Raw genomic sequence first — 23,735 nt, forward strand, 5'->3', positions numbered from 1 at the left:
GCATGGGTGTCTTTAGGTCTTAAATCAATTTCTGGTAGGCAGATAAATGGGCCTTCTTTTTTTTAAAATATATTCTGACACTGTGTATTCTGATTGGAATGCTTAATCTATTTACATTTAGAGTAATTACTCATAGATTTGTATTTAGTGCCATTTTATTACTTGGCTTGTTGTTTTGGGAGATTTTCTCTATTATATTCTTGTCTTTATCACTTTGGTTTTTCCTTTTAATATTTTTTCCCCCTTTTAATATTTTCCCTTTTAATATTTTAGTATTTCCTGCAGGTTGGTTTAATGGCTATGGACTCCTTTACTTTTCTTTGTCTGAGAAACTCTTTTTATCTTTTTTATTCTGAATTATAGCCTTGCTATTCTTGGTTGCAGATTTTTCCCATTCAGTACTATAAACATATCATGTCACTACCACCTAGCCTGCCAAATTTATGTTGAGAGATCTGAAGCTAGCCTCATGGGTCTTCCCTGTAAGTAAGGGACTTCTTTTTGTCTTGCTGCTTTTAAGACTTTTCTCTTTTCATATATTATTTTCTCAAATAAATTCCCTGTCCTCTTTTCTCTGTCTTCTTCTTCTAGTACACCTATAATAGGAATTTTATTACATTTGATGGAGTCACTGAGTTCCCTAAATATATTCTCATATTGCAAAATTCTTTTTTTGTTCAGCTTATGTTTCATTATTTTATCTTGTATGTCACTTCTTTGTGCCTCTGCTTCTTCCATCCTTGTGTTCATTGTATTAAGCCTGTTTTGAATCTCAGTTACTGAATTTTTCATTTCTAATTGTTTTTTTACTCTTTTATCTCTGTAATAAGGGTCTCCCTGGTCTTCCATTCTTTTCTTAAGCTAGCAAGTATCCTTATGATTGTTGCTTTGGATTCCCCATCAGTCATATTACTTGTATCTGTTCTGCTTAGCTCTCTGGCTGTGACCCTATCTTGTTCTTTCATTTGGGACAAATTTTTATGTCTTTGGCTTTTGTTTAAATCTCTCTTCCTCTCTGTGTTAGAAAAGCCTGTATGTTTTCTGCTCCTGATAATCATGGCTTTATCAAGAAAAGATCATTTAGGTCCAGGACCTGGTACATCAGATAGGATCTTTGGTGTGTGCTGTGTGCCCTCTACTACTGTGTTTTGGCTGCTGTATCCTTCAGTTCAGTTTCTGCAGGGGTTCTCCTTGCCTGAAGTGAGAAATGTTTGGTCCTTGGCTAGAATGCAGCATGTTTTAACTGGGTGAACTTTGGTCTGCATGTTAAATGAAACTTGATATTTCCACTTGAACTGAAGCCATAAAGAACTCTGGTCAGGAGCTGTGGTGTGGGCAGGGGCTTCTGCTGATCTTCTGTGGAAATGGCCTTCAGCACTGGGACTGAGGCAAGCTTTATGGAGAAGGGCAGTACTACCAGACTGCAGGGATGTGAGTGGGTGTAAGCAGGTTAGACAGCCAGGGTAGGCACTTTGCTGCTTACCCCAGATGGCTCTGTGTTTATATTGAGGGGTGGTGGAGGAAATGGCCCTAGCCGGTTTCTCTGTTCCTGGAGAGGAGTACTATGCATGCTGCCTCTCTGGGAGGCAGGCTAAGAAGAGCAAATAATCTCCCCACTGTTTATTTGTACAATCTGCCTCTGGGTTGTTTGTCTGACTTCTCTCCAGGTATAGTGCCATGCCCTCTGAGCTGTATCCCAGCCAAGCCTGCTGACTTTTAAAACTTTAGGCTTTAGGGACATGATGAGGGCAGGGGCTTGTGCTGGTCTTTGTGGGGAGTGTTTCACCTAGGCAGAAATTCTTAAGTTGCTAAAAAGATAAAAGTCCCATGACACTTAAAACTGACCTAATGAACCTCAAGTTCTCAGAGGAGTTAACTAAGGCTTTAAAGGCGTTATATCGGCAGGAAAATCTAGCATGATCTAAAATGTCTAGGATGGCTCACCTATTAAGCAACTCCCAGGTTTTGTACCTATACTCATATACACTGGGCTGCTAAGGGAGCAGAGCTTCCAGCAAGGTAATTCTCTCTAATAATCCTTAGAAGTGTCCCAGGAAAACAAGACAGAAAATTTCACTGGTAGGCCAAATCTGGGGACTCTCTGGAATAAATTAATCAATTATGTCAATCCATTGCTACGGAAATGAATCAATGAAAAGATGTTCAAGTAGGTTAACTCTGCAGAATGTAGTAAAATACACTAAATCAATGATTGGTATTGCTTCCTTTTTTGCCTTTCCTGAACTGGTATTTTAAACTGCAGTTGTTCTACTTTTTGTTTCTAGTACTTCATATAAACTATGTCAGATATTTCTGTAGTTTTATTTAGACTACAGCGTGAATTTACATCCCTACCTAGGGAAAATGGACACTGACCAGCAAATTTAAACCTTGGAGATGGGAGCCACTCCTAGGCATGACCTGTGGGTCAGAGATGAGTATATCTGTGGTTATAAATGGAAGATGGTACTATGTTCTCCAAAAGCTTTGCTTGAACTGGCTGGAGAAAAGGTATGCATGTATGTTGGCAACAAAGAGATGAATATCTATTGCTTTGTCTCCCAAAAACAAAGCCCTTTTCTATGAAAACTGTATCTTATTCGTTCTTGAGGGAACTTCCCCTTTTTTTGCACTTCAACCCAGTGAGTGCTGACAATTATAGTATTCCATCTCTCAGTCATACAAATCAGAGTTCTTCCCAGAATATAGTAAATTCAAAATTAGGAAAGAAAAAGAATACTTTTTGTTGACAAAACTGAACACATGATCTAAAATGCTGCTAATAATCATGTATCTAGCCATGTAAGAGAGACTATTCCCAAGAGTAAAGGTGACATGCAATATAATGTAGAGACAAAAATGGACAAAGTGTCCTGGCAACACTCCTCATTTTAAGTGTGTCCTTGCCCTTTTTTTCCTAAGCCAGTCGCTGTCACTTGCAACTATGAGTCCTGAAATAATTCTCTTCCAGAAAATTAAGTAGTCTAATAGGCTAGTTTATAGAGTGTATAGGATATATGGTAGAGGTGCTCCTAAGGAACTTGGAAAAACTGAGAAACTTACTCAGCATTGTAAGTCAGTGTCAAAGCCACTCTGTTACAATATTTCTCTTGACCATAACCCAATAAAATGTGCTAACACATTACGAAAAAGTACCCAGCCACAGATGTAAATAGTGGTACTGTCCATCCAAGCAGTGCTTATTTGTGTTTGTAGATAGGTAGGAACACCCTAAAGGTTTAACCCACTAATTTTGAGCATACATACTAGCTTACCTTAGCTTGTTCAACTATATCAGATTGCTATTTCACCCTCTGCATAGGTTACTCAAGCACAGAAACATACTTAGTTTCTTTCAATTTCTAACATTATTACCTGTCACTAGATAATGATGTCTCATACTTCACAGAGCCATCATATGGGACTCCTTTAATTTTCAAGTACTAATCATACCATGCTTGCTTATGACATACCTATCCACCTCCCATAAAGGCCAATCCCTTCAAGTGTACAGACCATAATTCTTTCCCTTCCTTGTCTGTAGGATCCTACATTATTATTTTATGTGTTATAAATTCACTCTTCCCCTCAACCACCAGAGATGTAAACTCCATGAAGACATGGACCTTGCCCATCCCATTGGCTGCTATATTTTTGATGTCTAGTACATAGTTACGTATCCAGAATTATTTGCTGAAATCAAGAGTGAATAAATGAACAGAAGGTTGGAAATGAATTATCTGCAAGAGGTATTCCATTTCTGAAGCTCTATAATTCTACTCAGAGAAGAGCAGGTGCCACAATGGTTTTCTGACGTAGGGTAACAGGCTTCATCAAACTTCAGTTAATATTTCTCTAGATAAACCTAATATAACTTTTCTTCACACTTGACTTTACTTCAGATAAATTCATTTTAAATTTTAAGCCTCAAGATGAAATAAATGAAATAGACAATGACAACAAATTGTGCTTACTCTTCTTTCCATCCATATCTGCATGGATCTTCCGAGCCAAGAATCCACTTTTGTACACAGCAGCATTTGGGTCATGAGGAATGTCTAAGAATGGGTTGGTAGTGCTCCCAATACGACTAATGGTCTTTGGATGTGTTCCATTAGCCTTCTCATCAGTACCTTCAGATGGAGATTTTTTTTTCTCTTCATCATCTCTAAAGAAGAAAACACAGATTGAGCACTTAACAACAATCAGTAAACAAACAAAGTTATTTAGTGTAATAAACTACAATGTTTTCAATAGTCTATCAGTCATGATAACAAAAACTGTAAAAACAGGTATCATTTACTAAGTGTTTATGTGCCAGGTATTAATGATCATAACAGTTTTCTAAGACCGACATTAGTATCCCATATTTCAGATAACAAAACAAACTCAAGAAAGTTTAAGTAAGTGCCCAAGGCCACAGATCTAGTAATCAAAGAAAGAGATAGTAAGGATATGACTGCAAAATCTCTAAAGTCTTTGCTCTTTCTACCCACTACAGTGTCTTCATGTCTGTTCTCTTTCAAAAAGAGTGGGGATTCTTTAGCAGAGATCACGATTTTGATTTTGATTTTTGATTTCTACATGGTTTAGCACATTGCCAAGTATACAGAATACAACAAATCATTACAGATTCAGTCCAGTGAATAATACTAAACTAAATCTGGCATGTAACAGGTAATTCTCTTATACTGAAACCCCAGTAAAGCTAATAATGAGGTAGGATGGTGGTATCATCCACAGTGCTTTGGCATCTTATAGGTACTACTTTCTCAACTGCCATAAAAGTCATAATCTCAAGGTTCTGGGATTGAGCCCCTCATCGGGCTTTCTGCTCAGCAGGAAGTCTGCTTCTCCCTCTCTCACTGCTCCTCTCCAGTCCTCTACTCTCTTACTACCCCCCCAAATAAATAAAAAATCTTAAAAAAAAAAAAATCTGTTCCTTCAAGGAGGGTAAATTTAAATCTGAAATTCTTATGTACATTAAGTATGAAGGAGGCAAAAAATGGATGGTTACATTCAATAAAGAGGAATGAATAGAAGAAAATGAACAAACGCTGATATACTGCTAAAAAACACAGCACCAAATTAAGAGCATTTGTCTTAGTTCACCTGTTCAATTTCCTCAATCATCTCTGGTTATATTGCTTATTAGATATTGATTAGTGAGTATTTTTATTAAAACTTCAAAATAACCGAGGCTCCTGGGTGGCTCAGTGGGTTAAGCCACTGCCTTTGGCTCAGGTCATGATCTTGGGGTCCTGGGATTGAGCCCCACATCGGGCTCTCTGCTCAGTGGGGAGCCTGCTTCCCCATCTCTCTCTGACTGCTGCTCTGCCTACCTGTGATCTCTCTTTCACTCTGTCAAATAAATAAATAAAAATCTTAAAACAAAAAACAAAAAAAACCTTCAAAATAACCACAAAATTAATAAATTATCAAAAGTATTTAGTGATCAAGTTAAAATAGTCTTTTTTTCTCCATTGCTACTTGATTATTGTGAGATATAAAAAACACTGGACCCTTAGATATCTATACTTAACTTTTAATTCTGAGACAACTGTAGATTTGTAAAGATAGTACTTACATTCTCATCTGCCCATTACCCAGTTCCCACTATTGTTAACAACTTACATAACCATAGTAAAAATTTTAAAATGAAGAAAGCAATGATGCAATACTATGAATTAAACATAAGACTTTATTCAGACTTTACCAATTTTTTCATTATTATTATTTTTTTCTGTTCCAGGAGACTATCCATGATCCAGTAGTGCATGTAGTTATTCCGATTTATTAGTTTTCTCCAGTCACAAATAGAACCTCATTCTTTCTTTGTCCCTCATGACTTGACATTTTGAAGATTGGCCAGTTATGTTACAGAATATCCCCAATTTAGGTTTGCTTAATTAGACTGATGCTGTATATTTTTCAGAAGGATACCATATGTGATGGAACCTCTCAGTGACTCAGATTAGGGTATGTATGTTTTATGACTAGTGATATTAACCTTGATTACTTGGTTGAGGTGCTGTCTGGAAAGTTTCTATTCTGTAATATTACAATTTTCTTTTGTAAATATTTTGGGGAAAATTTGTGACTATGAAAATAGCCTGCTTCTCCTTAAACTTCTGCACATTAATAAAAACATTCATCGGTGGATTTTGCCTATGATGATTATTATTGGGCTGATCTAATGGTGTTTTTTTATTTCCCTCATTTGTTCTACATCAATAGTAGGAAAATCATTCTCTAAGTATGGACACATGGATATCATCTTATTATTTTGCATAATAAAATCTATCATTATTACATTTATTGCTCCATTTTTTTTTTTCCCCAGCTTTGGCCACTGGGATTCTATCAAGGAGGCTTCTGTGTCCTTTGAACATGGCTTCCTCTTTTTCCTTTTTGTTTTTCAGCACTTCTTTTAGGTAGCACAAGAAGGTGCTTCCAAGCTCATCTTAAATTTTCCTTATCTCAACCCTGGAAGAAATGTCTCCAAGAAGTCCAGTTCTTCCTGTTGGACAAATCCAGTTCTTCTCGTTGGGCAACAGTATTTAGACAAATCTATGTAGTAGATATGTTCACTATATGTAGAAAATTTCCTCCTGCTTCCCTCTTTTAGTCAATTCCTTTCCCCTACCAATTCTTGAAAATTACTGATATCCTCCAGCCCTAAAGATTTCCCTTTTTCAAAATGGCACGAAACTGGTTTCTTTTACTCAGCAAATAAATATAATTTACCCATATTGTGCAAATCAATAGTTTGTTTCCTTTTATTGCTAAATACTGTTTCATTTTATGGTACACCATATTTAGTTTGCTTATCTACTTGTCTCCCCACTCCTAACTTTACTAAAGAAGTGATTTTTTTTTTAAAGATTTTATTATATTCCAGTTAGTGAAAATACAGTGTAACAGTTTCACGTGTACAACATAGTGATTATACACTTTCATACATCACCTGGTGCTCATCACAACAAATGCATTCCTTTAACCCTATCACCTCTTTAACCCACCTACTCATCCCTTTTTAGTAACCATCATTTTGTCCTCTACACTTAGGAGTCTGTTTCTTGCTTTGTTTTTTCCTTTTCTTTCTTTCTTTTTTCTTTTTTTGGTCCCTCTTTTCTTTTTTTTGTTTCTTAAATTCCACACATGAATGAAATCATATAGTATCTGTCTTTCCCTGACTGAGTTATTTTGCTTAGCATAATGCTGTCTAGTTCCCTCTGCTTTGTTTGCCTGCATTCTCAGGAACAGTACAGTGCCATCTGGTCTCAATGCCAGGCAAGCCTGCTGACCTTTAAAACTCCAGGTTCTAAGACCCTCTGATGGTAAAAATACATGAAATACAGCCCCTCTTGTTTTCGAAACCAATGGTTTGGGGAAACATTCTCCTTATGTGTTCCCATGTGCTCCTCTTTCTTTTATCCTTCTCTACAATCACACTTCTCTTCCTTCTGTAGCGCCTGGCATCCGTTTCTCCCCAAATCACAACTCTATACTTCCTACTTTATTCAATGTCTTCTCTTCCTTTAGTTGTGGAGTTTGTTTTACCAAAGTCTTCATGTCAATTTCTGGGTTCTTTAGGATGATTTGATAGTTACCTAGTATGTGTTCATGGAACAACATTAGTCTAATGTCCTCCTACTCTGCTGCCATCTTCCTCTCCCTCTGGAATAACTGATTTATGCAATGTAGGAGATTTACTTATTTATTAATTTACTTAAAATTAATGGTCAGTATTGATATTCAGAAAATATCTTCTTGATATTGCAAAAATCCAGGAAAATTACAATTATTGTACAGATTACATTTCCTCTTCTGTTGTTTTATCAGTTTTCTTGAGTGTAATTAACAATTTAATGTGAGATACTTAAAGTATACAATATGAGGATTTAATATACATATATCTCATGAAGAGTTCCCTTCACTGACTTAACACACCTATCATTTTACATATATATATAAATATTATATATGTATTTTGTGAAAACATTTAAATTCTACTCTTAGAAACTTTCAATTATTCAATGCAGTGTTATCAACTGTAGTTACCATGTTATACATTATTTCCTCAGATCTTAATCCATTTTATAACTGAAAAGTTTACATTTTTTAAAAAATTATATTTATTTTTGCTAGTATGTCTGGGTGCATAACAGTATTCATTATTTTTTGCACCACACCCAGTGCTCCATGCAACCCATGCCCTCTATAATACCCACCACCTGGTACCCCAACCTCCCACCTCCCACCCCTTCAAACCCCTCAGATTGTTTTTCAGAGTCCATAGTCTCTCATGGTTCACCTCCCCTTCCAATTTCCCCCAACTCCCTTCTCCTCTCTAACTCCCCATGTCCTCCATGCTATTTGTTATGTTCCACATATAAGTGAAATCATATGATAATTGACTCTCTCTGCTTGACTTATTTCACTCAGCATAATCTCTTCCAGTCCCGTCCATGTTGCTACAAAAGTTGGGTATTCGTCCTTTCTGATGGAGGCATAATACTCCATAGGGTATATCCATTCGTCCGTTGAAGGGCATCTTGGTTCTTTCGACAGTTTGGCGACCTTACACCAGTTAGAATGGCCAAAATTAGCAAGACAGGAAACAACATGTGTTGGAGGGGATGTGGAGATGCACTGCTGGTGGGAATGCAAGTTGGTGCAGCCTCTTTGGAGAACAGTGTGAAGATTTCTCAAGAAATTAAAAATAGAACTTCCCTATGACCCTGCAATTGCACTACTGCATATTTACCCCAAAGATACAGATATAGTGAAAAGAAGGGCCATCTGTGCCCCAAAGTTTACATCTTTTTACCAGCTATTCCCAACTTCCCCCACACCTCAAACTTTGAAAATGACTTTTATACCCTCCACTGCTATGAACTCAACTTTAAAAAAAATAAACAAACTCACATATGATAACATCACAAGTGATACTGTGTGGTATTTATCTTTCAAAGTCTAACTTAATTCAGTTAGCATAATGCTCTCCAGATTAACTCATGTTTGCTGCCTATGACAAGATTTCATTCTTTTTTAGAGGCTGCATAATATTCCATTGTGTATATATACATCATCTTCTTTATCCTTTCATCTGTAGACTGATACTTATTTTTTTTTTTCCATACTTAGGCTATTGTAAACCATTCTGATATAAACATAAGAATACAGGTTATTCTTTCAGATAATTTTGTTTCCTTCATCTATATATTCAGAAGTGCAATTACTGGTAGTTCTACTTTTTAAAAAAGATTTTATTTATTTGAGAGAGAGTGGGCACACAAGACAGAGAAAGAGGGAGGGAGGCACACAAGAAAGAGAGAGTGAAAGAGTGGGGGTTGGGGGCAGAAGGAGGGAGAAACAGACTTCCCGCTAAGAAGGGAATCTGATGTGGGCTTCGATCCCAGGACCCTGGATCATGACCTGAGCTGAAGGTAGATGCTTAACTGACTGAGCTACCCAGGGGCTCCAGGTAGTTCTGTTTTTAATTTCTTGAGGAGCCTCAGTGCTACTTGCCATAGGGACTGTACCAGTTAACATTTACACCAACAGAGTAAATGTTTTTTCCCATTTAGTAGGTTGCCTTTTTATTTACTTAATGGTTTCCTTTGTTGTGTAGAACTTTTCAGTTTGATGTAGTCCCACTAATTTTTGTTCTTGTTCCTAAATCTTAAAAATCTTAAAAATGTATTGTTCAGACCAATGTCAAGGAGCTTATTCTTTATGTTTTCTTCTAGGAGTTTCATGGTTTTATATTCAGAGATTTAATCCAATTTGAGATGATTTTGTGTAAAGTAGAAGAGAGTGGTCCACTTTCATTCTTTTCCATGTGGATATTCAGTTTTCCTAAAACTACTTATTGAGGCGACAATCTTTTCCCCATGATAACGGGGAAATTCTTGGCTGTCTTGTCAAAAATCAATTGAACAAATTTCTTTGAATTTATTTCTGAATTTTCTATTCTATTCCCATTGATCTATGTGTTTGCTTTTTTATGTAGTACCATACTGTGTTGATTATTATAGATTTTATAGTATAGTTTGAAGTCAGGACTTATGATATCTCCAGCTTTGTTCTTCTTTCTCAGGATTGCTTGCCAAGACACCACAAAAAAAGAGATCTACAGGCCAATATCACTCATGAATACAGATGCAACTCCTCAACAAAATCTCAGCAAACAAACTCCAACAAAACATTAAAAAATCAGGATGCCTGGGTGGTTCAGTTGTTTAAGTATCTGAGTTTTGGTTTTGGCTCAAGTTACAATCTCATGGGTCATAAGACTAAGCCTTACATTGCAGGGGAGCGGTCCATGCTCAGGGGGAGTTTGCATCAAGATTCTTTCCTTTCCCTCTGCCCCTTCCCCCCATGTGCATGCACATGCTCTCTCTTTCTCGCTTTCTCTCAAGAAAAAAAAAAAAAATCATACACCATGATCAAGTGGGATTTCAATATTTCCAAACAATCAAGCAGATAACAGCAAAGGAGAAAGGATAAAAATCATATTTCAAAGGATGCAGAAAAAGCATCTAACAAAGTAAAACATCCATTCATGATAAAAAATCCTTTGTGAAGTAGGTCTAGACAGAACATACCTCAACATAATAAAGGCTTTATATGAAAAACCCACAGCCAATATCCTACTCGATGGGGAAAAATGGGAAACCTTTCCACTAAGGTGAGGAACAAGACAAGGCTGTCTACTCTCAACACTTTTATTCAATGTAGTAATGTAAGTTACACAGCAACTAGACACAAATAACATGCATCTAAATTGGTCAGGAAGAAGTTAAACTTTCAGTATATGCATATGACATGAAACTATATATAGAAAATACTAAAGACTCCACTTAAAAATTACTAGAACTGTTAAATAAATTCAGTAATGTCGCAGGATACAAAATCAATTTATAGAATTCTGTTGAATTCCTATACTCTAATAATGAAGCAGCAAAAAGAGAAATCAAGAAAACAATCCCATTAAAAATTGTGCCCAAAACAGTAAGATACCTAGAAATAAACATAACTAAAGAGATGAGTTGTACTCTGAAAACTGTAAAATACTGATGAAAGAAATTCAAGACAATGTCAAGAAATGGAAAGACATTCCATGTTCATGGATTGAAAGAACAAATATTGCAAATGTCTAATCTACAGATTTGATGCAATCTCTATTAAAACACAACAGTATTTTTCACAGAGCTATCCAAAATCCAGAATCTAAAAATTTGTATAGAACCACAAAAGACCTTGAATAGCCAAACCAATCTTGAAAAAGAAATAAAGTGAAGGTATCACAATTCTAAATGCAAAACAGGACACCTACATGCAGAAGAATGAAACTGGACCACTTTCTTATACCATACACAAAAATAAACTCAAATTAAAGACAGAAATGTGAGATCTGAAATCATAAAAATCCCTGAAGACAATATAAGTTACTCTTTTCTGACATCAGCCACAGCAACATTTTTCTAGGTATATTTCAGAAGCAAGGGAAACAAAGGCAAAAGTAAATTATTCGAACTAGATAAAAAAAATGTTCACACAGCGAAGGAAACAATAAAACTCAGATGAAACCTATGGAGTGGGAGAAGACATTTGCAAATGACGTATCTGATGAAAAGTTTAGTATCCAAAATAAGTAAACAACTTATAAAACTCAACACCCAATAAAAGAATAATCCAACTGAAAAACAGGCAGAAGATATGAATATACCTTTTTCCAAAGAAGACAAACTGATGGCCAACAGACACATGAAAAGATGTTCACATCATTCATCATTAGGGAAATACAAATGGAAATTACAACGAGATATCACCTCATATTAGTCAGAATAGCTAAAATTAACAACATAGGAAACAACAAATGTTGGCAAGGATTTGAGGATGTGGAGAAGGGGGAATCCTCTTGTATTTTTGGTGGAAATGCAAACTGGTACAGCCAATGTAAAGAACAGTATGGAGGTTTCTCAAAAAGTATACACTCACATGTATACCACCTCTTCTTTATCCATTTATCAGTCAGTGGACTCTTGGGCTACTTCCATAATGTGGCTATTGTAAATAATGCTGCAATAAATGTTGGTGTGCATGTATCTCTTTGAATTAGCATTTTTATGTATTTTATGAATTTTATATAAATATATATGTATATATAGTGGAATATCAGCCACAAAAAAGAATGAAATCTTGCCATTTGCAGTGATGCAGGGTGGAGCTAGAGAGAATTGTGAGCTAAGTGAAATAAGTCAGTCGGAGAAGGACAAATACCATATAATTTCACTCATATATGGAATTTAAGAAACAAAACAGATGACCATATGGAAAGAAAAAAAAAAAACCAGACAGGGAAGCAAGTTATAGGACACCCTTAATAACAGAGAAAAAACCTGATGGTTGAAGAAGGGAGGTGGGTGTGGGATGGGTTAAATGGGTGATGGGTATTAAGGAGGGCACTTGCTATCATGAGCACTGGGTTTTATCTGAAGTGATAAATCATTAACTTCTACTCTGAAGCCAAATCAATCAATCATACAGAAGGCAAAAAAAAAAGTATACTTAATGTGATGAAAAATAACAAATAAAATTTTAAAAAAGAAAAAAAAAGATGGATTTGGCTATGTGATATCTTTTGTGGTTCCACACAAAATTTAGGACTTTTTTTTTTCTATTTCTGTGAAAAATGGTATTGCAATTTTGATAGGGATTGCACTGAATCTGTAGACTGCTTTGGAGGGTATGGACATTTTTACAATATTTATTATTCCAATCTATAAACACAAAATGCTTTTCCCATTTTTGTGCCCTCCTCAATTTCTTTCATCAGTGTCTTACAGTTTTTAGTGTACAGTCTTTCACTTCCTTCATTAAATTTATTCCCAAGTATTTTACTGATTTGGATGCTACTGTATGTTGGATTTACTTAAAATCTGTTTCTGATAGTTCACTATTAATATATAGAAACATATCTGATTCTCATACAGAACTTTACTGAATTCATTTTTTAATTCTAATAGTGTTTCTGTTGAAGTCTATAGAATTTTCTATATATAATACCATGTCATCTGCAAACAGAGGTACTGTTACTTCCTTCTTTTTGATTTGTAGCCCTTTTATTTCTTTTTTTTTTCACCTAACTCCTCTGGCTAGGATTTCCAGTATTATGTTGAATAAAATGTTGAGATGGGTATCCTTGGCCAATGTTCCTGATCTTAAAGGAAATGTTTCACTGTTGAGTACAATATAAGCAATGGGCTTGTCACATACAGCCCTTACTATGTTTTGAGATACATCCTCTCTCTATCTAGTTTGTTGAGAGATATCATAAAAGGTTGTTAAATACTGTCAAATGCTTTTTCTGAGTCTACTGAGACAATCATACAGTTTTTATACTTCATTTTGATCATGTGGTACATCACATTTATTGATTTGCACATGTTGAACCATCCCTGCATCTCTGGAATAAAACCCATCTGATCATAGAGTATGATCTTTTCAAAATGTTGCTGCATTCAGTTTGCCAATATTTTATCGAGGATCTTTTGCATCTATGTTCATCAAGGATTTGGCCTTTTTTTCTGTATCCTTGCATGGCTTTGGTATCAGGGTTATGTAATTTGAAAGTGTTCCCACCTTTTTTTTTTTTTTTTTTGAATAGTTTGAGAAGGATTGGCATTGATTTTTTGAAGCTTGGTAGAATTCACCAGTGAAATCATTGGGGCTTGGACTTTTATTTTTTGGGAGGGATTTGATTGTTGATTCAATCTCCTTATTAGTAACTCATCTGTTCAGTTTTTCTATTTTTTCATGATTTAGTCTTGGTAGGGTGTTCATATCCAGGAAATGATTGATTTTTATGTTGTCCAGTTTCCCAGGGAAAAATCCCACCTGATCATGGTGGATAATCTTTTTAATGTACTGTTGGATCCTATTAGCTAGGATCTTGTTGAGAATCTTGGCACCCATATTCGTCAGGGATATTGGTCTGAAATTCTCCTTTTTGATGGGGCCTTTGCCTGGTTTGGTGATCAAGGTAATGCTAGCTTCACAGAAAGAGTCTGGAAGTTTTTCTTCTGTTTCTGTTTTTTTGAAACAGCTTCAGGAGAATAAGTATTCTTTCTTTCTTTCTTTCTTTTTTTTTTTTTAAGATTTTATGTATTTGACACGGAGAGAGAGATAGTGAGAGAGGGTATGTAAGCAGGAGGAGTGGGAGAGGGAGAAGAAGGCTCCTCGCTGAGCAGGGAGCCTGATGTGGGTCTTGATCCCAGGACACTTGGCTCATGATCAGAGCCAAAGGCAGACGCTTAACGACTGAGCTACCCAGGCCCCTGAATAGGTATTATTTCTTCTTTGAATGTTTGGCAGAATTCCCCAAGGAATTGGACAGGTCCTGTGCTCTTGTTTTTTGGGAGGTTTTTGATCACTGCTTCAATCTGATTACTAGATATCAGTCTATTCAGGTTGTCAATTTCTTTCTGTTTCAGCCTTAGAGGTTTATAGGATTCCAGGTATGCATCTATTTCTTCTGGGTTGTTTAACTTATTGGCATATAGCTGTTGATAATAATTTTTTTGTTGATAATAATTTCTGATGATTGTTTCTATTTCCTTGGTGTTAGTCATAATCTCTCTACTTAAAAAAAAAAAAAAAGATTTTATTTACTTGAGAGAGAGAGAGAATGAGAGAGAGAGAAAGCACGAGATGGGGTAGGGGCAGAGGGAGAAGTAGACTACCCGCTGAGCAGGAAGCCTGATATGGGACTTGATCCCAGGAATCCAGGATCATGACATGAGCCAAAGGCAGTCACCCAACAAACTGAGCCACCCAGGCACCATCTCCCTTTTCTTTATTATTTTGGGTCCTCTCTCTTTTCTTTTGGATTAGTTTGGCCAGTGGTTTAACGATCTTTTTCTCCAGCTTCTAGCTTCGCTGATGTGTTCTACTGCCTCTCTAGTTTCTAACTCATTGATCTCTGCTCTAATCTTAATTATTTCCCTTCTTGTGTACCAGACTGGCTTAATTTGTTGTTGATTTTCCAGTTCCTTAAGGTGTAAAGAGAGTTGGTGAATTCAGGATTTTTCAATTTTTTTGAGTGAGGCTTGGATGGCTATTATTTCCCCCTTAAGACCACCTTTCCCATATTCCATAGGTTTTGGATTGATGTGTCTTAGTTCTTACTGGTTTCCATGAATTGTTTAAGTTCTTTGATTGCCTGATTGATCCAAACATTCTTGAGCAGGCTGGTCTTTAGCTTTCAAATGTTTGAATTCCTTCTAAACTTTTTCTTGTGGTTGAGTTTCAGTTTCAAAGCACTGTGGTCTGAGAATATGCAGGGAATAATCTCAGTCTTTTGGTATCGATTAAGCCCTGATTTGTGACCCAGTATGTGGTCTATTCTAAAGAAAGTTCCATGTGTGCTCGAGAAGAATGAGTATTCTGCTATTAGGGTGGAATGTTCTGTATATATCTATCAGGTCCATCTGGTCCAGTGTGTCATTCACAAGCTCTTGTTTCTTTGTTGATTTTCTGTTTAGATGATCTGTCTATTGCAGAGAGTGGCATGTTAAGATCCTCTACTATTAATGTATTCGTATCAATATGACTCTGTATTTTGATTAATAGTTGGCTTGTGTAGTTGGCTCCTCCCATGTGGGGGGCATAACTATTTACAATTGATAGATCTTCTTGTTGGATAGACCCTTTAAGAATGATGTAGTGTCCTTCTGTATCTCTGACTACAGTCTTTAGCTCAAAATCTAATTCACCTGATATGAGAATCGCTCATCTGATATGAGGCCCGTTGGCATGAATGATGGTTCTCCATCCCTTCACTTTCAGTATGGATGCATCTTCAGGTTCCAAATGCATCTCTTGTGGACAGCATATGGACGGGTCCTGTCATTTTATCCAGTCTCTAACCCTATGCCGTTTTATGGGAGCATTTAGGCCTTTTACTTTGAGAACGATTGTTGGCATATATGTCTTTTATGAATGACTATTTTCTGTGATATCAATTGTAATGCCTGCTTCAATTCTAATTTTAATTATTTGAGTCCTCTTTTTTTCTTAAATCTATTTTGCTTACTTTTTCAAAAATTGAGCTCTTTGTTTCATTAATCTTTTCCATTGGCTTTTTAGACTGTTTCCACTCTGGCCTTTGTTATTTCCCTTTTTTTTCTAATTTGGGGTTTGGTTGTGCTTCTTTTTCGAATTCCTTGAAGTATAAAATTAAGTTGTTTATTTAAGATCCTACCTTTTACTTAATGTAGGTATTTGCATTTATTGCTATAAACTTCCCCCTGAGAATTGCTTTTCATGCATCCCATAAGGTTTGATAGGTTGTACTTCCATTTTCATGTGTCTCAAGATTTTTTTTTATTTCTCTTTGAGAGATATCTGGGTAACTGCTAGTTTCTAGCTTTTATTTTTGTAATGAAAAATAATCTGTGCTTGTAAACACCATCATGATAATAAAATAAAAATAGTTTAACAGATCCTTCATAGGCTCGAATCAATCCAAAAGGAAAATCCCTACTATTCAAATAGATTACACTACTGTTACTATTCAGATTTAGTACTGGTAAGATATAAATTTGGGTTCATTTGAAAAACAAAAAGTAATCTCCTGTATTAGATAAAGAATTACAGATTCAAAAGTCTAATATTGCTTGCCAAGTATCATTCATTGTATGTAGTATCCTACATAATTTTTGTTTGTGTAACTGATGATACAAAGTAAATTCTGATGTGAGCAAGCCAAAATACATCTACCTGAAAAAATTGTATCTCCTTTCTAATTTCACCTATGTACAAAGTGCTTATAAAAATCAGACTTAGCATGATCCCAGGGTCGTGGGATCGAGTTCCACATCGGGCTCTCTGCTCAGCGGAGAGCCTGATTCCTCTCTCTCTCTGCCTGCTTCGCTGCCTACTTGTGATCTTTGTCTGTCACATAAATAAATATAATCTTTAAAAAAATCAGACTTAGTTTTCTCACACTATTCTATACTATTACATTTGGTAGTCAACAGAAATATAAATTTTGAAATTTTGATTAAATATATTTTTAATGTGAATAAGCCACATATCTAAAAGAAAGCACATGAAACACATGGTTATTTCTACAGCAATTTTGATTACTTTAAATTATAACATCTGAGACAAAAATAATAGTAAATGTTATAGTTTTTCTTTATTCATGCAGTGGTATTTTAAGATGATCATACTCAAAGTACTATTTTCTCATTTTGAAGGTGAATTATAGGACATAGATTAAATAAGAATTAATAGACTGTTAACCGCTTGACTTCAAAATTTATTCATAAATCTGTCCTTAATATTTGGGCATAACTAATTTTGGGGGGGTTTCAGTTGTGAGTAGAAAAAACCAGAATGATTACCCTGATAATTATGTTAATTATTTTAGATACAAGGAACTATAAGAAACACTACTATATACATTGTTTCCAAGCTTGTTTTTTAAGCAGATTAATCTTTTAGAGGGAGCAAACTTAAATAAAATCTGAGTATGAACTTGATGAAGCATAATTCTGCATTATAAATTTTAATGTATAATATATATTATAAACCTTATCAATTGGGAAGGTGGAACTTTGTAAATTTGGGGGGTATTTTTTGGTATTTTTTTTACAAACACACAATGTATAAAACTTGAACTGTGTATCAGTGTAGTTAGCCTCAGCATTCTGTCTAATTTTGTACTTTGGATGGTTACAGTTTTGTAAAAATTCTGAAACTGTGATTTATATAAAAAAGTGGCATAAATGATAAAACTTTTTAAGCTGCCTACTTTATAAACAGAGTATCTGTTTAATAGGAAAGTGAAATAACAGTAGAACATTATTCTGAGACATATAAAAGAAATTAATATAATGTATGAATGTATAAAAATTTAGTACATGTAAGGCATTTTGTATTTTAAGCTGAAAAGTTAGAAACACATTTTAAAATGAATGTAGATTCAATCTTTTAATATCTTGAAGAACTATGAAAAAGTCTTCAACTTCAGTCAACACAAAAAATTTGAAAAGCACGGTACTCAAGAGTTAGTTAGCATCAAAATCATGTCCCACTTAATGCAACTAATTCATTTCTGAAAATCAATGTTTGGTCAAAAAATGCAAAACAGGGATTCACTTGCTAGTCCTTGCAAGAGAAAAAAGTGGGAATAGTATAGTACATGTCATTCTCAAATAATTTCCTAAGAAGTGTCTAAAGCACAAAAAAATGACTATATATAAACACGGTAATCACATAAAATATAAGAGGCTTAAAATATTGCTTCCATATCACCAAACAACTGTGTTTTTAGATTTTATTTATTTATTTGCGAGAGAGAAAGAGAGACAGCATGTACATTACTGGTGGGAGGGTCGGGGGGGGGGTAGTATACAATCTTAAGTAGATTCCTCGCCCAGTGCGGAGCCAGACTTGGGGCTCAATCCCGCAACACCCAAGTGGAAGCCAACAGTCGGCATATAACCAACTGAGCCATCCAGGCACCCTAATAATTGTGTTTTTAAACAAACAAATCCTTTTTATGTTTCCTGGGTCTCTTTGCACCAGCAACACCTTAGTCCAAGAAAATCCTTTACTAACAACTGGACACAGTTTCCAAAATAACTACATGGCTGACCTTTAACTGTAATGTTATTTGAGACTTCCCACATGTATTATTTAAAATGTTGTATGGAGGGGCACCTGGGTGACTCAATCAGTTAAGCATCTGCCTTTGGCTTACGTCATGATCCGGGGGTCTGGGACTGAGCTTGAATCAGGCTCTCTGCTCAGCAGGCAGCCTGCTTCTCTCTCTCCTTATGCCTGCCGCTCTGCCTTCTTGTGCTCTTTCTCTGTCAGATAAATAAATAAAATCTTGGAAAAAATAAAATTTACTGATTTTGGGGATTCAATTATGATTTTTCTCTATATAAACATCAATAAAAAGAAGCTTATAGAGTTACAATGTTTAATATGGTAGCCAAGGTCACATATAGCTATTGAGAACTGGAAATGTGGATAATCCAAACTGAGATGTGCAATAAGTGAAAAAATATATAACAGATTTCAAAAGACTCAGTACAAAAAAAGGGAGGAAATGTCTCAGTAGGGTTTTTTGTTTTGTTTTGTTTACATACTGAAATAATATTCTATATACACTGGATTAAATTTAAAAATACATTATTAAATTAATATCACTGATTTCTTATTTTAGTATATGGGATGAAACATTTTAAAATTACATATGTGGCATCCATTAGATTTCTTTTAGGCAGGTCTGTTGTTAGAGCAGTTTAAATATTTTATGATATTTGAATATTAAAAACAACAATAGGACAATAATAAAGACATGTAAAACCCTGAAAATGAAAGCTGAAAATATTCAATCTTGCAAAACAAGTATTCTTGGCATTTTAAATTAATGATCTTGTCAAGCTCTGAAAGTAAAAACCTACTTTAGTCTGAGATGCAGACTGGCTCCATCTGGTGGAGGTTATTTTTGGGGCTTAAATATACATGGGTCTGTGCTGGCTGGGACTTCTGGGATGGAATCTCTGCCAGATAATAATGTGAGGACCTTCTCCTTCCCTACAAGCCACCCCTCCACCCATGCAGTATACCTCTTTCTCTGTTATTCCTACCCTTCTTTCTCTATCTCCCTAGTCCCCAGAAGAACCTGTGCCAGGCTTCATTTGAGACATGGAACTGGCATAGAACAGGAACCAATCACTTTATACCCGGATTCCTGACTGCATCACTGTAGGGTTTCATTGTTTTTATAGTTTATCATAAATGCCAGCACCCCATAATGGAAATTATTTCCACTGTATACGGGAACAGATACAAATTAACATTTTGATAAAAATAATTCTATAAATAATGTTAGCTCATGTCTACAGAAAATAGCCCATCTAACTAAGACTTTTTTGTGTATCCTGAACCAATGAGAAATTTTCAGGACAATGATACTTTGTTAAAGTAAAACGGAGGAGACAGAACAAGGCTCTCCATCTTAATTGTGAAAAGAATTTTTAAATTCAAACCTAGGATTTTTAAAAAGACTCATGGTGTGGTATTTTCTACTAAGATCCCAGACATCTCAAAACCTAACAACCCATAAAATCCCCCCATTCTTCACATGATCTATTCTCTCAGTAATCAAGTATATAAACTAATCAGGTGGTCTAAGTCCACTACTTGGTGCAGTTCATTTCAAGAATGACAAAAGTTCTAAAAAGAAAAAAAAAAAAAAAAAAAAAAGGAATGATGAAAGCTCTTGTGCTGAGAGCAGATAACCTTTCTAACTTCTATGTTCTTTCTAAAGCTCAACTGTAAATCATCAATTTCCTAAAGGTTCATCCATGTTGGACCATGTTTCAGAATGTTCTTCCTTTTAAAGACTAATATTCCACTGTGTGTGTATGTGTTTATCCATTTTGTTTAAGCATTCACTTGGGTCACTTATGTTGATTCCAAACTTTGGCAACTCTGAATAATATTGCTAAGAACAAAGATGTAAAAATATCTTAAGTCTTTGCTTTCAATTACTTTGGGGAAAACAGAGCTACACTATGACCCAGCAATTGCACATCTAGGTATTTATCCAAAGGATACAACACAGTGATTCGAAGGGGCACATGCACCCCAATGTTCATATAGCAGGAATATCCACAACAGCCAAAATATGGAAAGAGCCCAAATGTCCACTGACAGAAGAATGAATAAAGAAGTGGTATAGATAAACAATGGAATATCACTCAGCCATCAGAAAGGATAAAATCTTGTGATTTGCAACAATGTGGATACAGCTAGAGTATTATGCTAAGTGAAATAAGTCAGTCTGAGAGAGACAAATGCCATAGGACTTCACTCATATGTGGCAATTTAAGAAATGAAACAGATGAACATAGAGTAAGGGGAAGAAAAACAAAATAAGATGATGATGATAAAGAGGGAGGCAAACCATAAGAGACCCTTAATTCTAAGAAACAAATTGAAGGTTGCTGGAGGGGAGATGGGTGGGGGAAGGAGTAATTAGGTGATGGACATTAAGGAAGGCATTTGATGTAAAGAGCACTGGGTGTTACATGCAACTGATGAATCACTAAATTTTATCCCAGAAAGTAATAATATAGTATTGTAAGGACCCATTTTATATTTAGCAAGAGGCTTTAATTGAGGTTAAACAAAAACCTTGTTGTTTAACCCTTAAACTGTCCTTGCTCTCCTTCCCCCAGGGGATTCACTTAAAAACAAGTCCTGGAAACCAGCTCCAGGTAACAAAGCCCAGATACAAGGATGGGTCAGGCCAGGTGGAGACCTCTGATCATTGCAGGGATGCATACTGTCTCCTAGTTACCAAGAAGTATGGGCCCCGCCCTTTGGGAGCCTTTTTGGTGCCAATCCTAATCAAGGTATAATAGACTGGTTCAAATGTCTACTAGGGGAAATTGTAATCAGTTGGTCACCTAGCATCACTGTGGAGTTTCTTGTGTGTGTTACAATCTCATTGGCCACCTGTGCGTGGCCAGGCCCGACCGCATGGCCTTTGTCCTTAAAAGTTAGTCTGTGAAACAGAGAAGGGTCGCCCTCTCTTGCGTCCCTGAACGTTCAGTCTGATTCTTTTTTTTTTTTTTTTTTTTTATTAAATTTTTTATTTTTTATAAACATATATTTTTTATATACATATATTTTTATCCCCAGGTCTGTGAATCACCAGGTTTACACACCTCACAGCACTCACCAAATCACATACCCTCCCCAATGTCCATAATCCCACCCCCTTCTCCCCAACCCCCTCCCCCCGGCAACCCTCAGTTTGTTTTGTGAGATTAAGAGTCACTTATGGTTTGTCTCCCTCCCAATCCCATCTTGTTTCATTTATTCTTCTACCCACTTAAGCCTCCATGTTGCATCACCACTTCCTCATATCTGGGAGATCATATGATAGTTGTCTTTCTCTGCTTGACTTATTTCGCTAAGCATGATACGCTCTAGTTCCATCCACGTTGTTGCAAATGGCAAGATTTCATTTCTTTTGATGGATGCATAGTATTCCATTGTGTATATATACCACATCTTCTTGATCCATTCATCTGTTGATGGACATCTAGGTTCTTTCCATAGTTTGGCTATTGTGGACATTGCTGCTATAAACATTCGGGTGCATGTGTCCCTTTGGATCACTACATTTGTATCTTTAGGGTAAATACCCAATAGTGCAATTGCTGGGTCATAGGGCAGTTCTATTTTCAACATTTTGAGGAACCTCCATGCTGTTTTCCAGAGTGGCTGCACCAGCTTGCATTCCCACCAACAGTGTAGGAGGGTTCCCCTTTCTCCGCATCCTCGCCAGCATCTGTCATTTCCTGACTTGTTGATTTTAGCCATTCTGACTGGTGTGAGGTGATATCTCATTGTGGTTTTGATTTGTATTTCCCTGATGCCGAGTGATATGGAGCACTTTTTCATGTGTCTGTTCGCCATCTGGATGTCTTCTTTGCAGAAATGTCTGTTCATGTCTTCTGCCCATTTCTTGATTGGATTATTTGTTCTTTGGGTGTTGAGTTTGCTAAGTTCTTTATAGATTCTGGACACTAGTCCTTTATCTGATATGTCGTTTGCAAATATCTTCTCCCATTCTGTCAGTTGTCTTTTGATTTTGTTAACTGTTTCCTTTGCTGTGCAAAAGCTTTTGATCTTGATGAAATCCCAATAGTTCATTTTTGCCCTTGCTTCCCTTGCCTTTGGCAATGTTTCTAGGAAGATGTTGCTGCGGCAGAGGTCGAAGAGGTTGCTGCCCGTGTTCTCCTCAAGGATTTTGATGGATTCCTTTCGTACATTGAGGTCCTTCATCCATTTTGAGTCTATTTTTGTGTGTGGTGTAAGGAAATGGTCCAATTTCATTTTTCTGCATGTGGCTGTCCAATTTTCCCAGCACCATTTATTGAAAAGGCTGTCTTTTTTCCATTGGACATTCTTTCCTGCTTTGTCGAAGATTAGTTGACCATAGAGTTGAGGGTCTATTTCTGGGCTCTCTATTCTGTTCCATTGATCTATGTGTCTGTTTTTGTGCCAGTACCATGCTGTCTTGATGATGACAGCTTTGTAATAGAGCTTGAAGTCCGGAATTGTGATGCCACCAACGTTGGCTTTCTTTTTCAATATCCCTTTGGCTATTCGAGGTCTTTTCTGGTTCCATATAAATTTTAGAATTATTTGTTCCATTTCTTTGAAAAAGATGGATGGTACTTTGATAGGAATTGCATTAAACTTATACAGGAATTCAGTAAAGTGTCAGGATATAAAATCAATGCACAGAAATCAGTTGCATTTCTCTACACCAACAGCAAGACAGAAGAAAGAGATATTAAGGAGTCAATCCCATTTACAATTGCATCCAAAACCATAAGATACCTAGGAATAAACCTAACCAAAGAGACACAGAATCTATACTCAGAAAACTATAAAGTACTCATGAAAGAAATTGAGGAAGACACAAAGAAATGGAAAAATGTTCCATGCTCCTGGATTGGAAGAATAAATATTGTGAAAATCTCTATGCTACCTAAAGCAATCTACACATTTAATGCAATTCCTATCACAGTCTGATTCTTAATACCTGGCGCGAAATAAAGCTTTGCTTGACCTTCGCTTTATAGCAGTCTCGCTCCTTTAATCACGGATCCATTATTGGG

The 23,735-nt window shown here is 36.0% G+C and overlaps 1 protein-coding gene across 10 annotated transcripts in view; it reads right to left on the minus strand.

Annotated features, from left to right (window-relative positions):
- Positions 1 to 23,735, minus strand: part of PSD3 (pleckstrin and Sec7 domain containing 3) — a 769,411-nt gene that overhangs the window by 173,675 nt on the left and 572,001 nt on the right. For all 10 annotated transcript variants that reach the window (XM_059155883.1, XM_059155885.1, XM_059155884.1 and 7 more), the window contains one exon: positions 3,975 to 4,168. In XM_059155883.1, the coding sequence (XP_059011866.1) occupies positions 3,975 to 4,168 (194 nt within the window). The remainder of the gene's footprint in view (positions 1 to 3,974; positions 4,169 to 23,735) is intronic.

The sequence above is a fragment of the Mustela lutreola genome, chromosome 18 (assembly GCF_030435805.1).
Source record: "Mustela lutreola isolate mMusLut2 chromosome 18, mMusLut2.pri, whole genome shotgun sequence".
Taxonomy (NCBI): Eukaryota; Metazoa; Chordata; class Mammalia; order Carnivora; family Mustelidae; genus Mustela; species Mustela lutreola.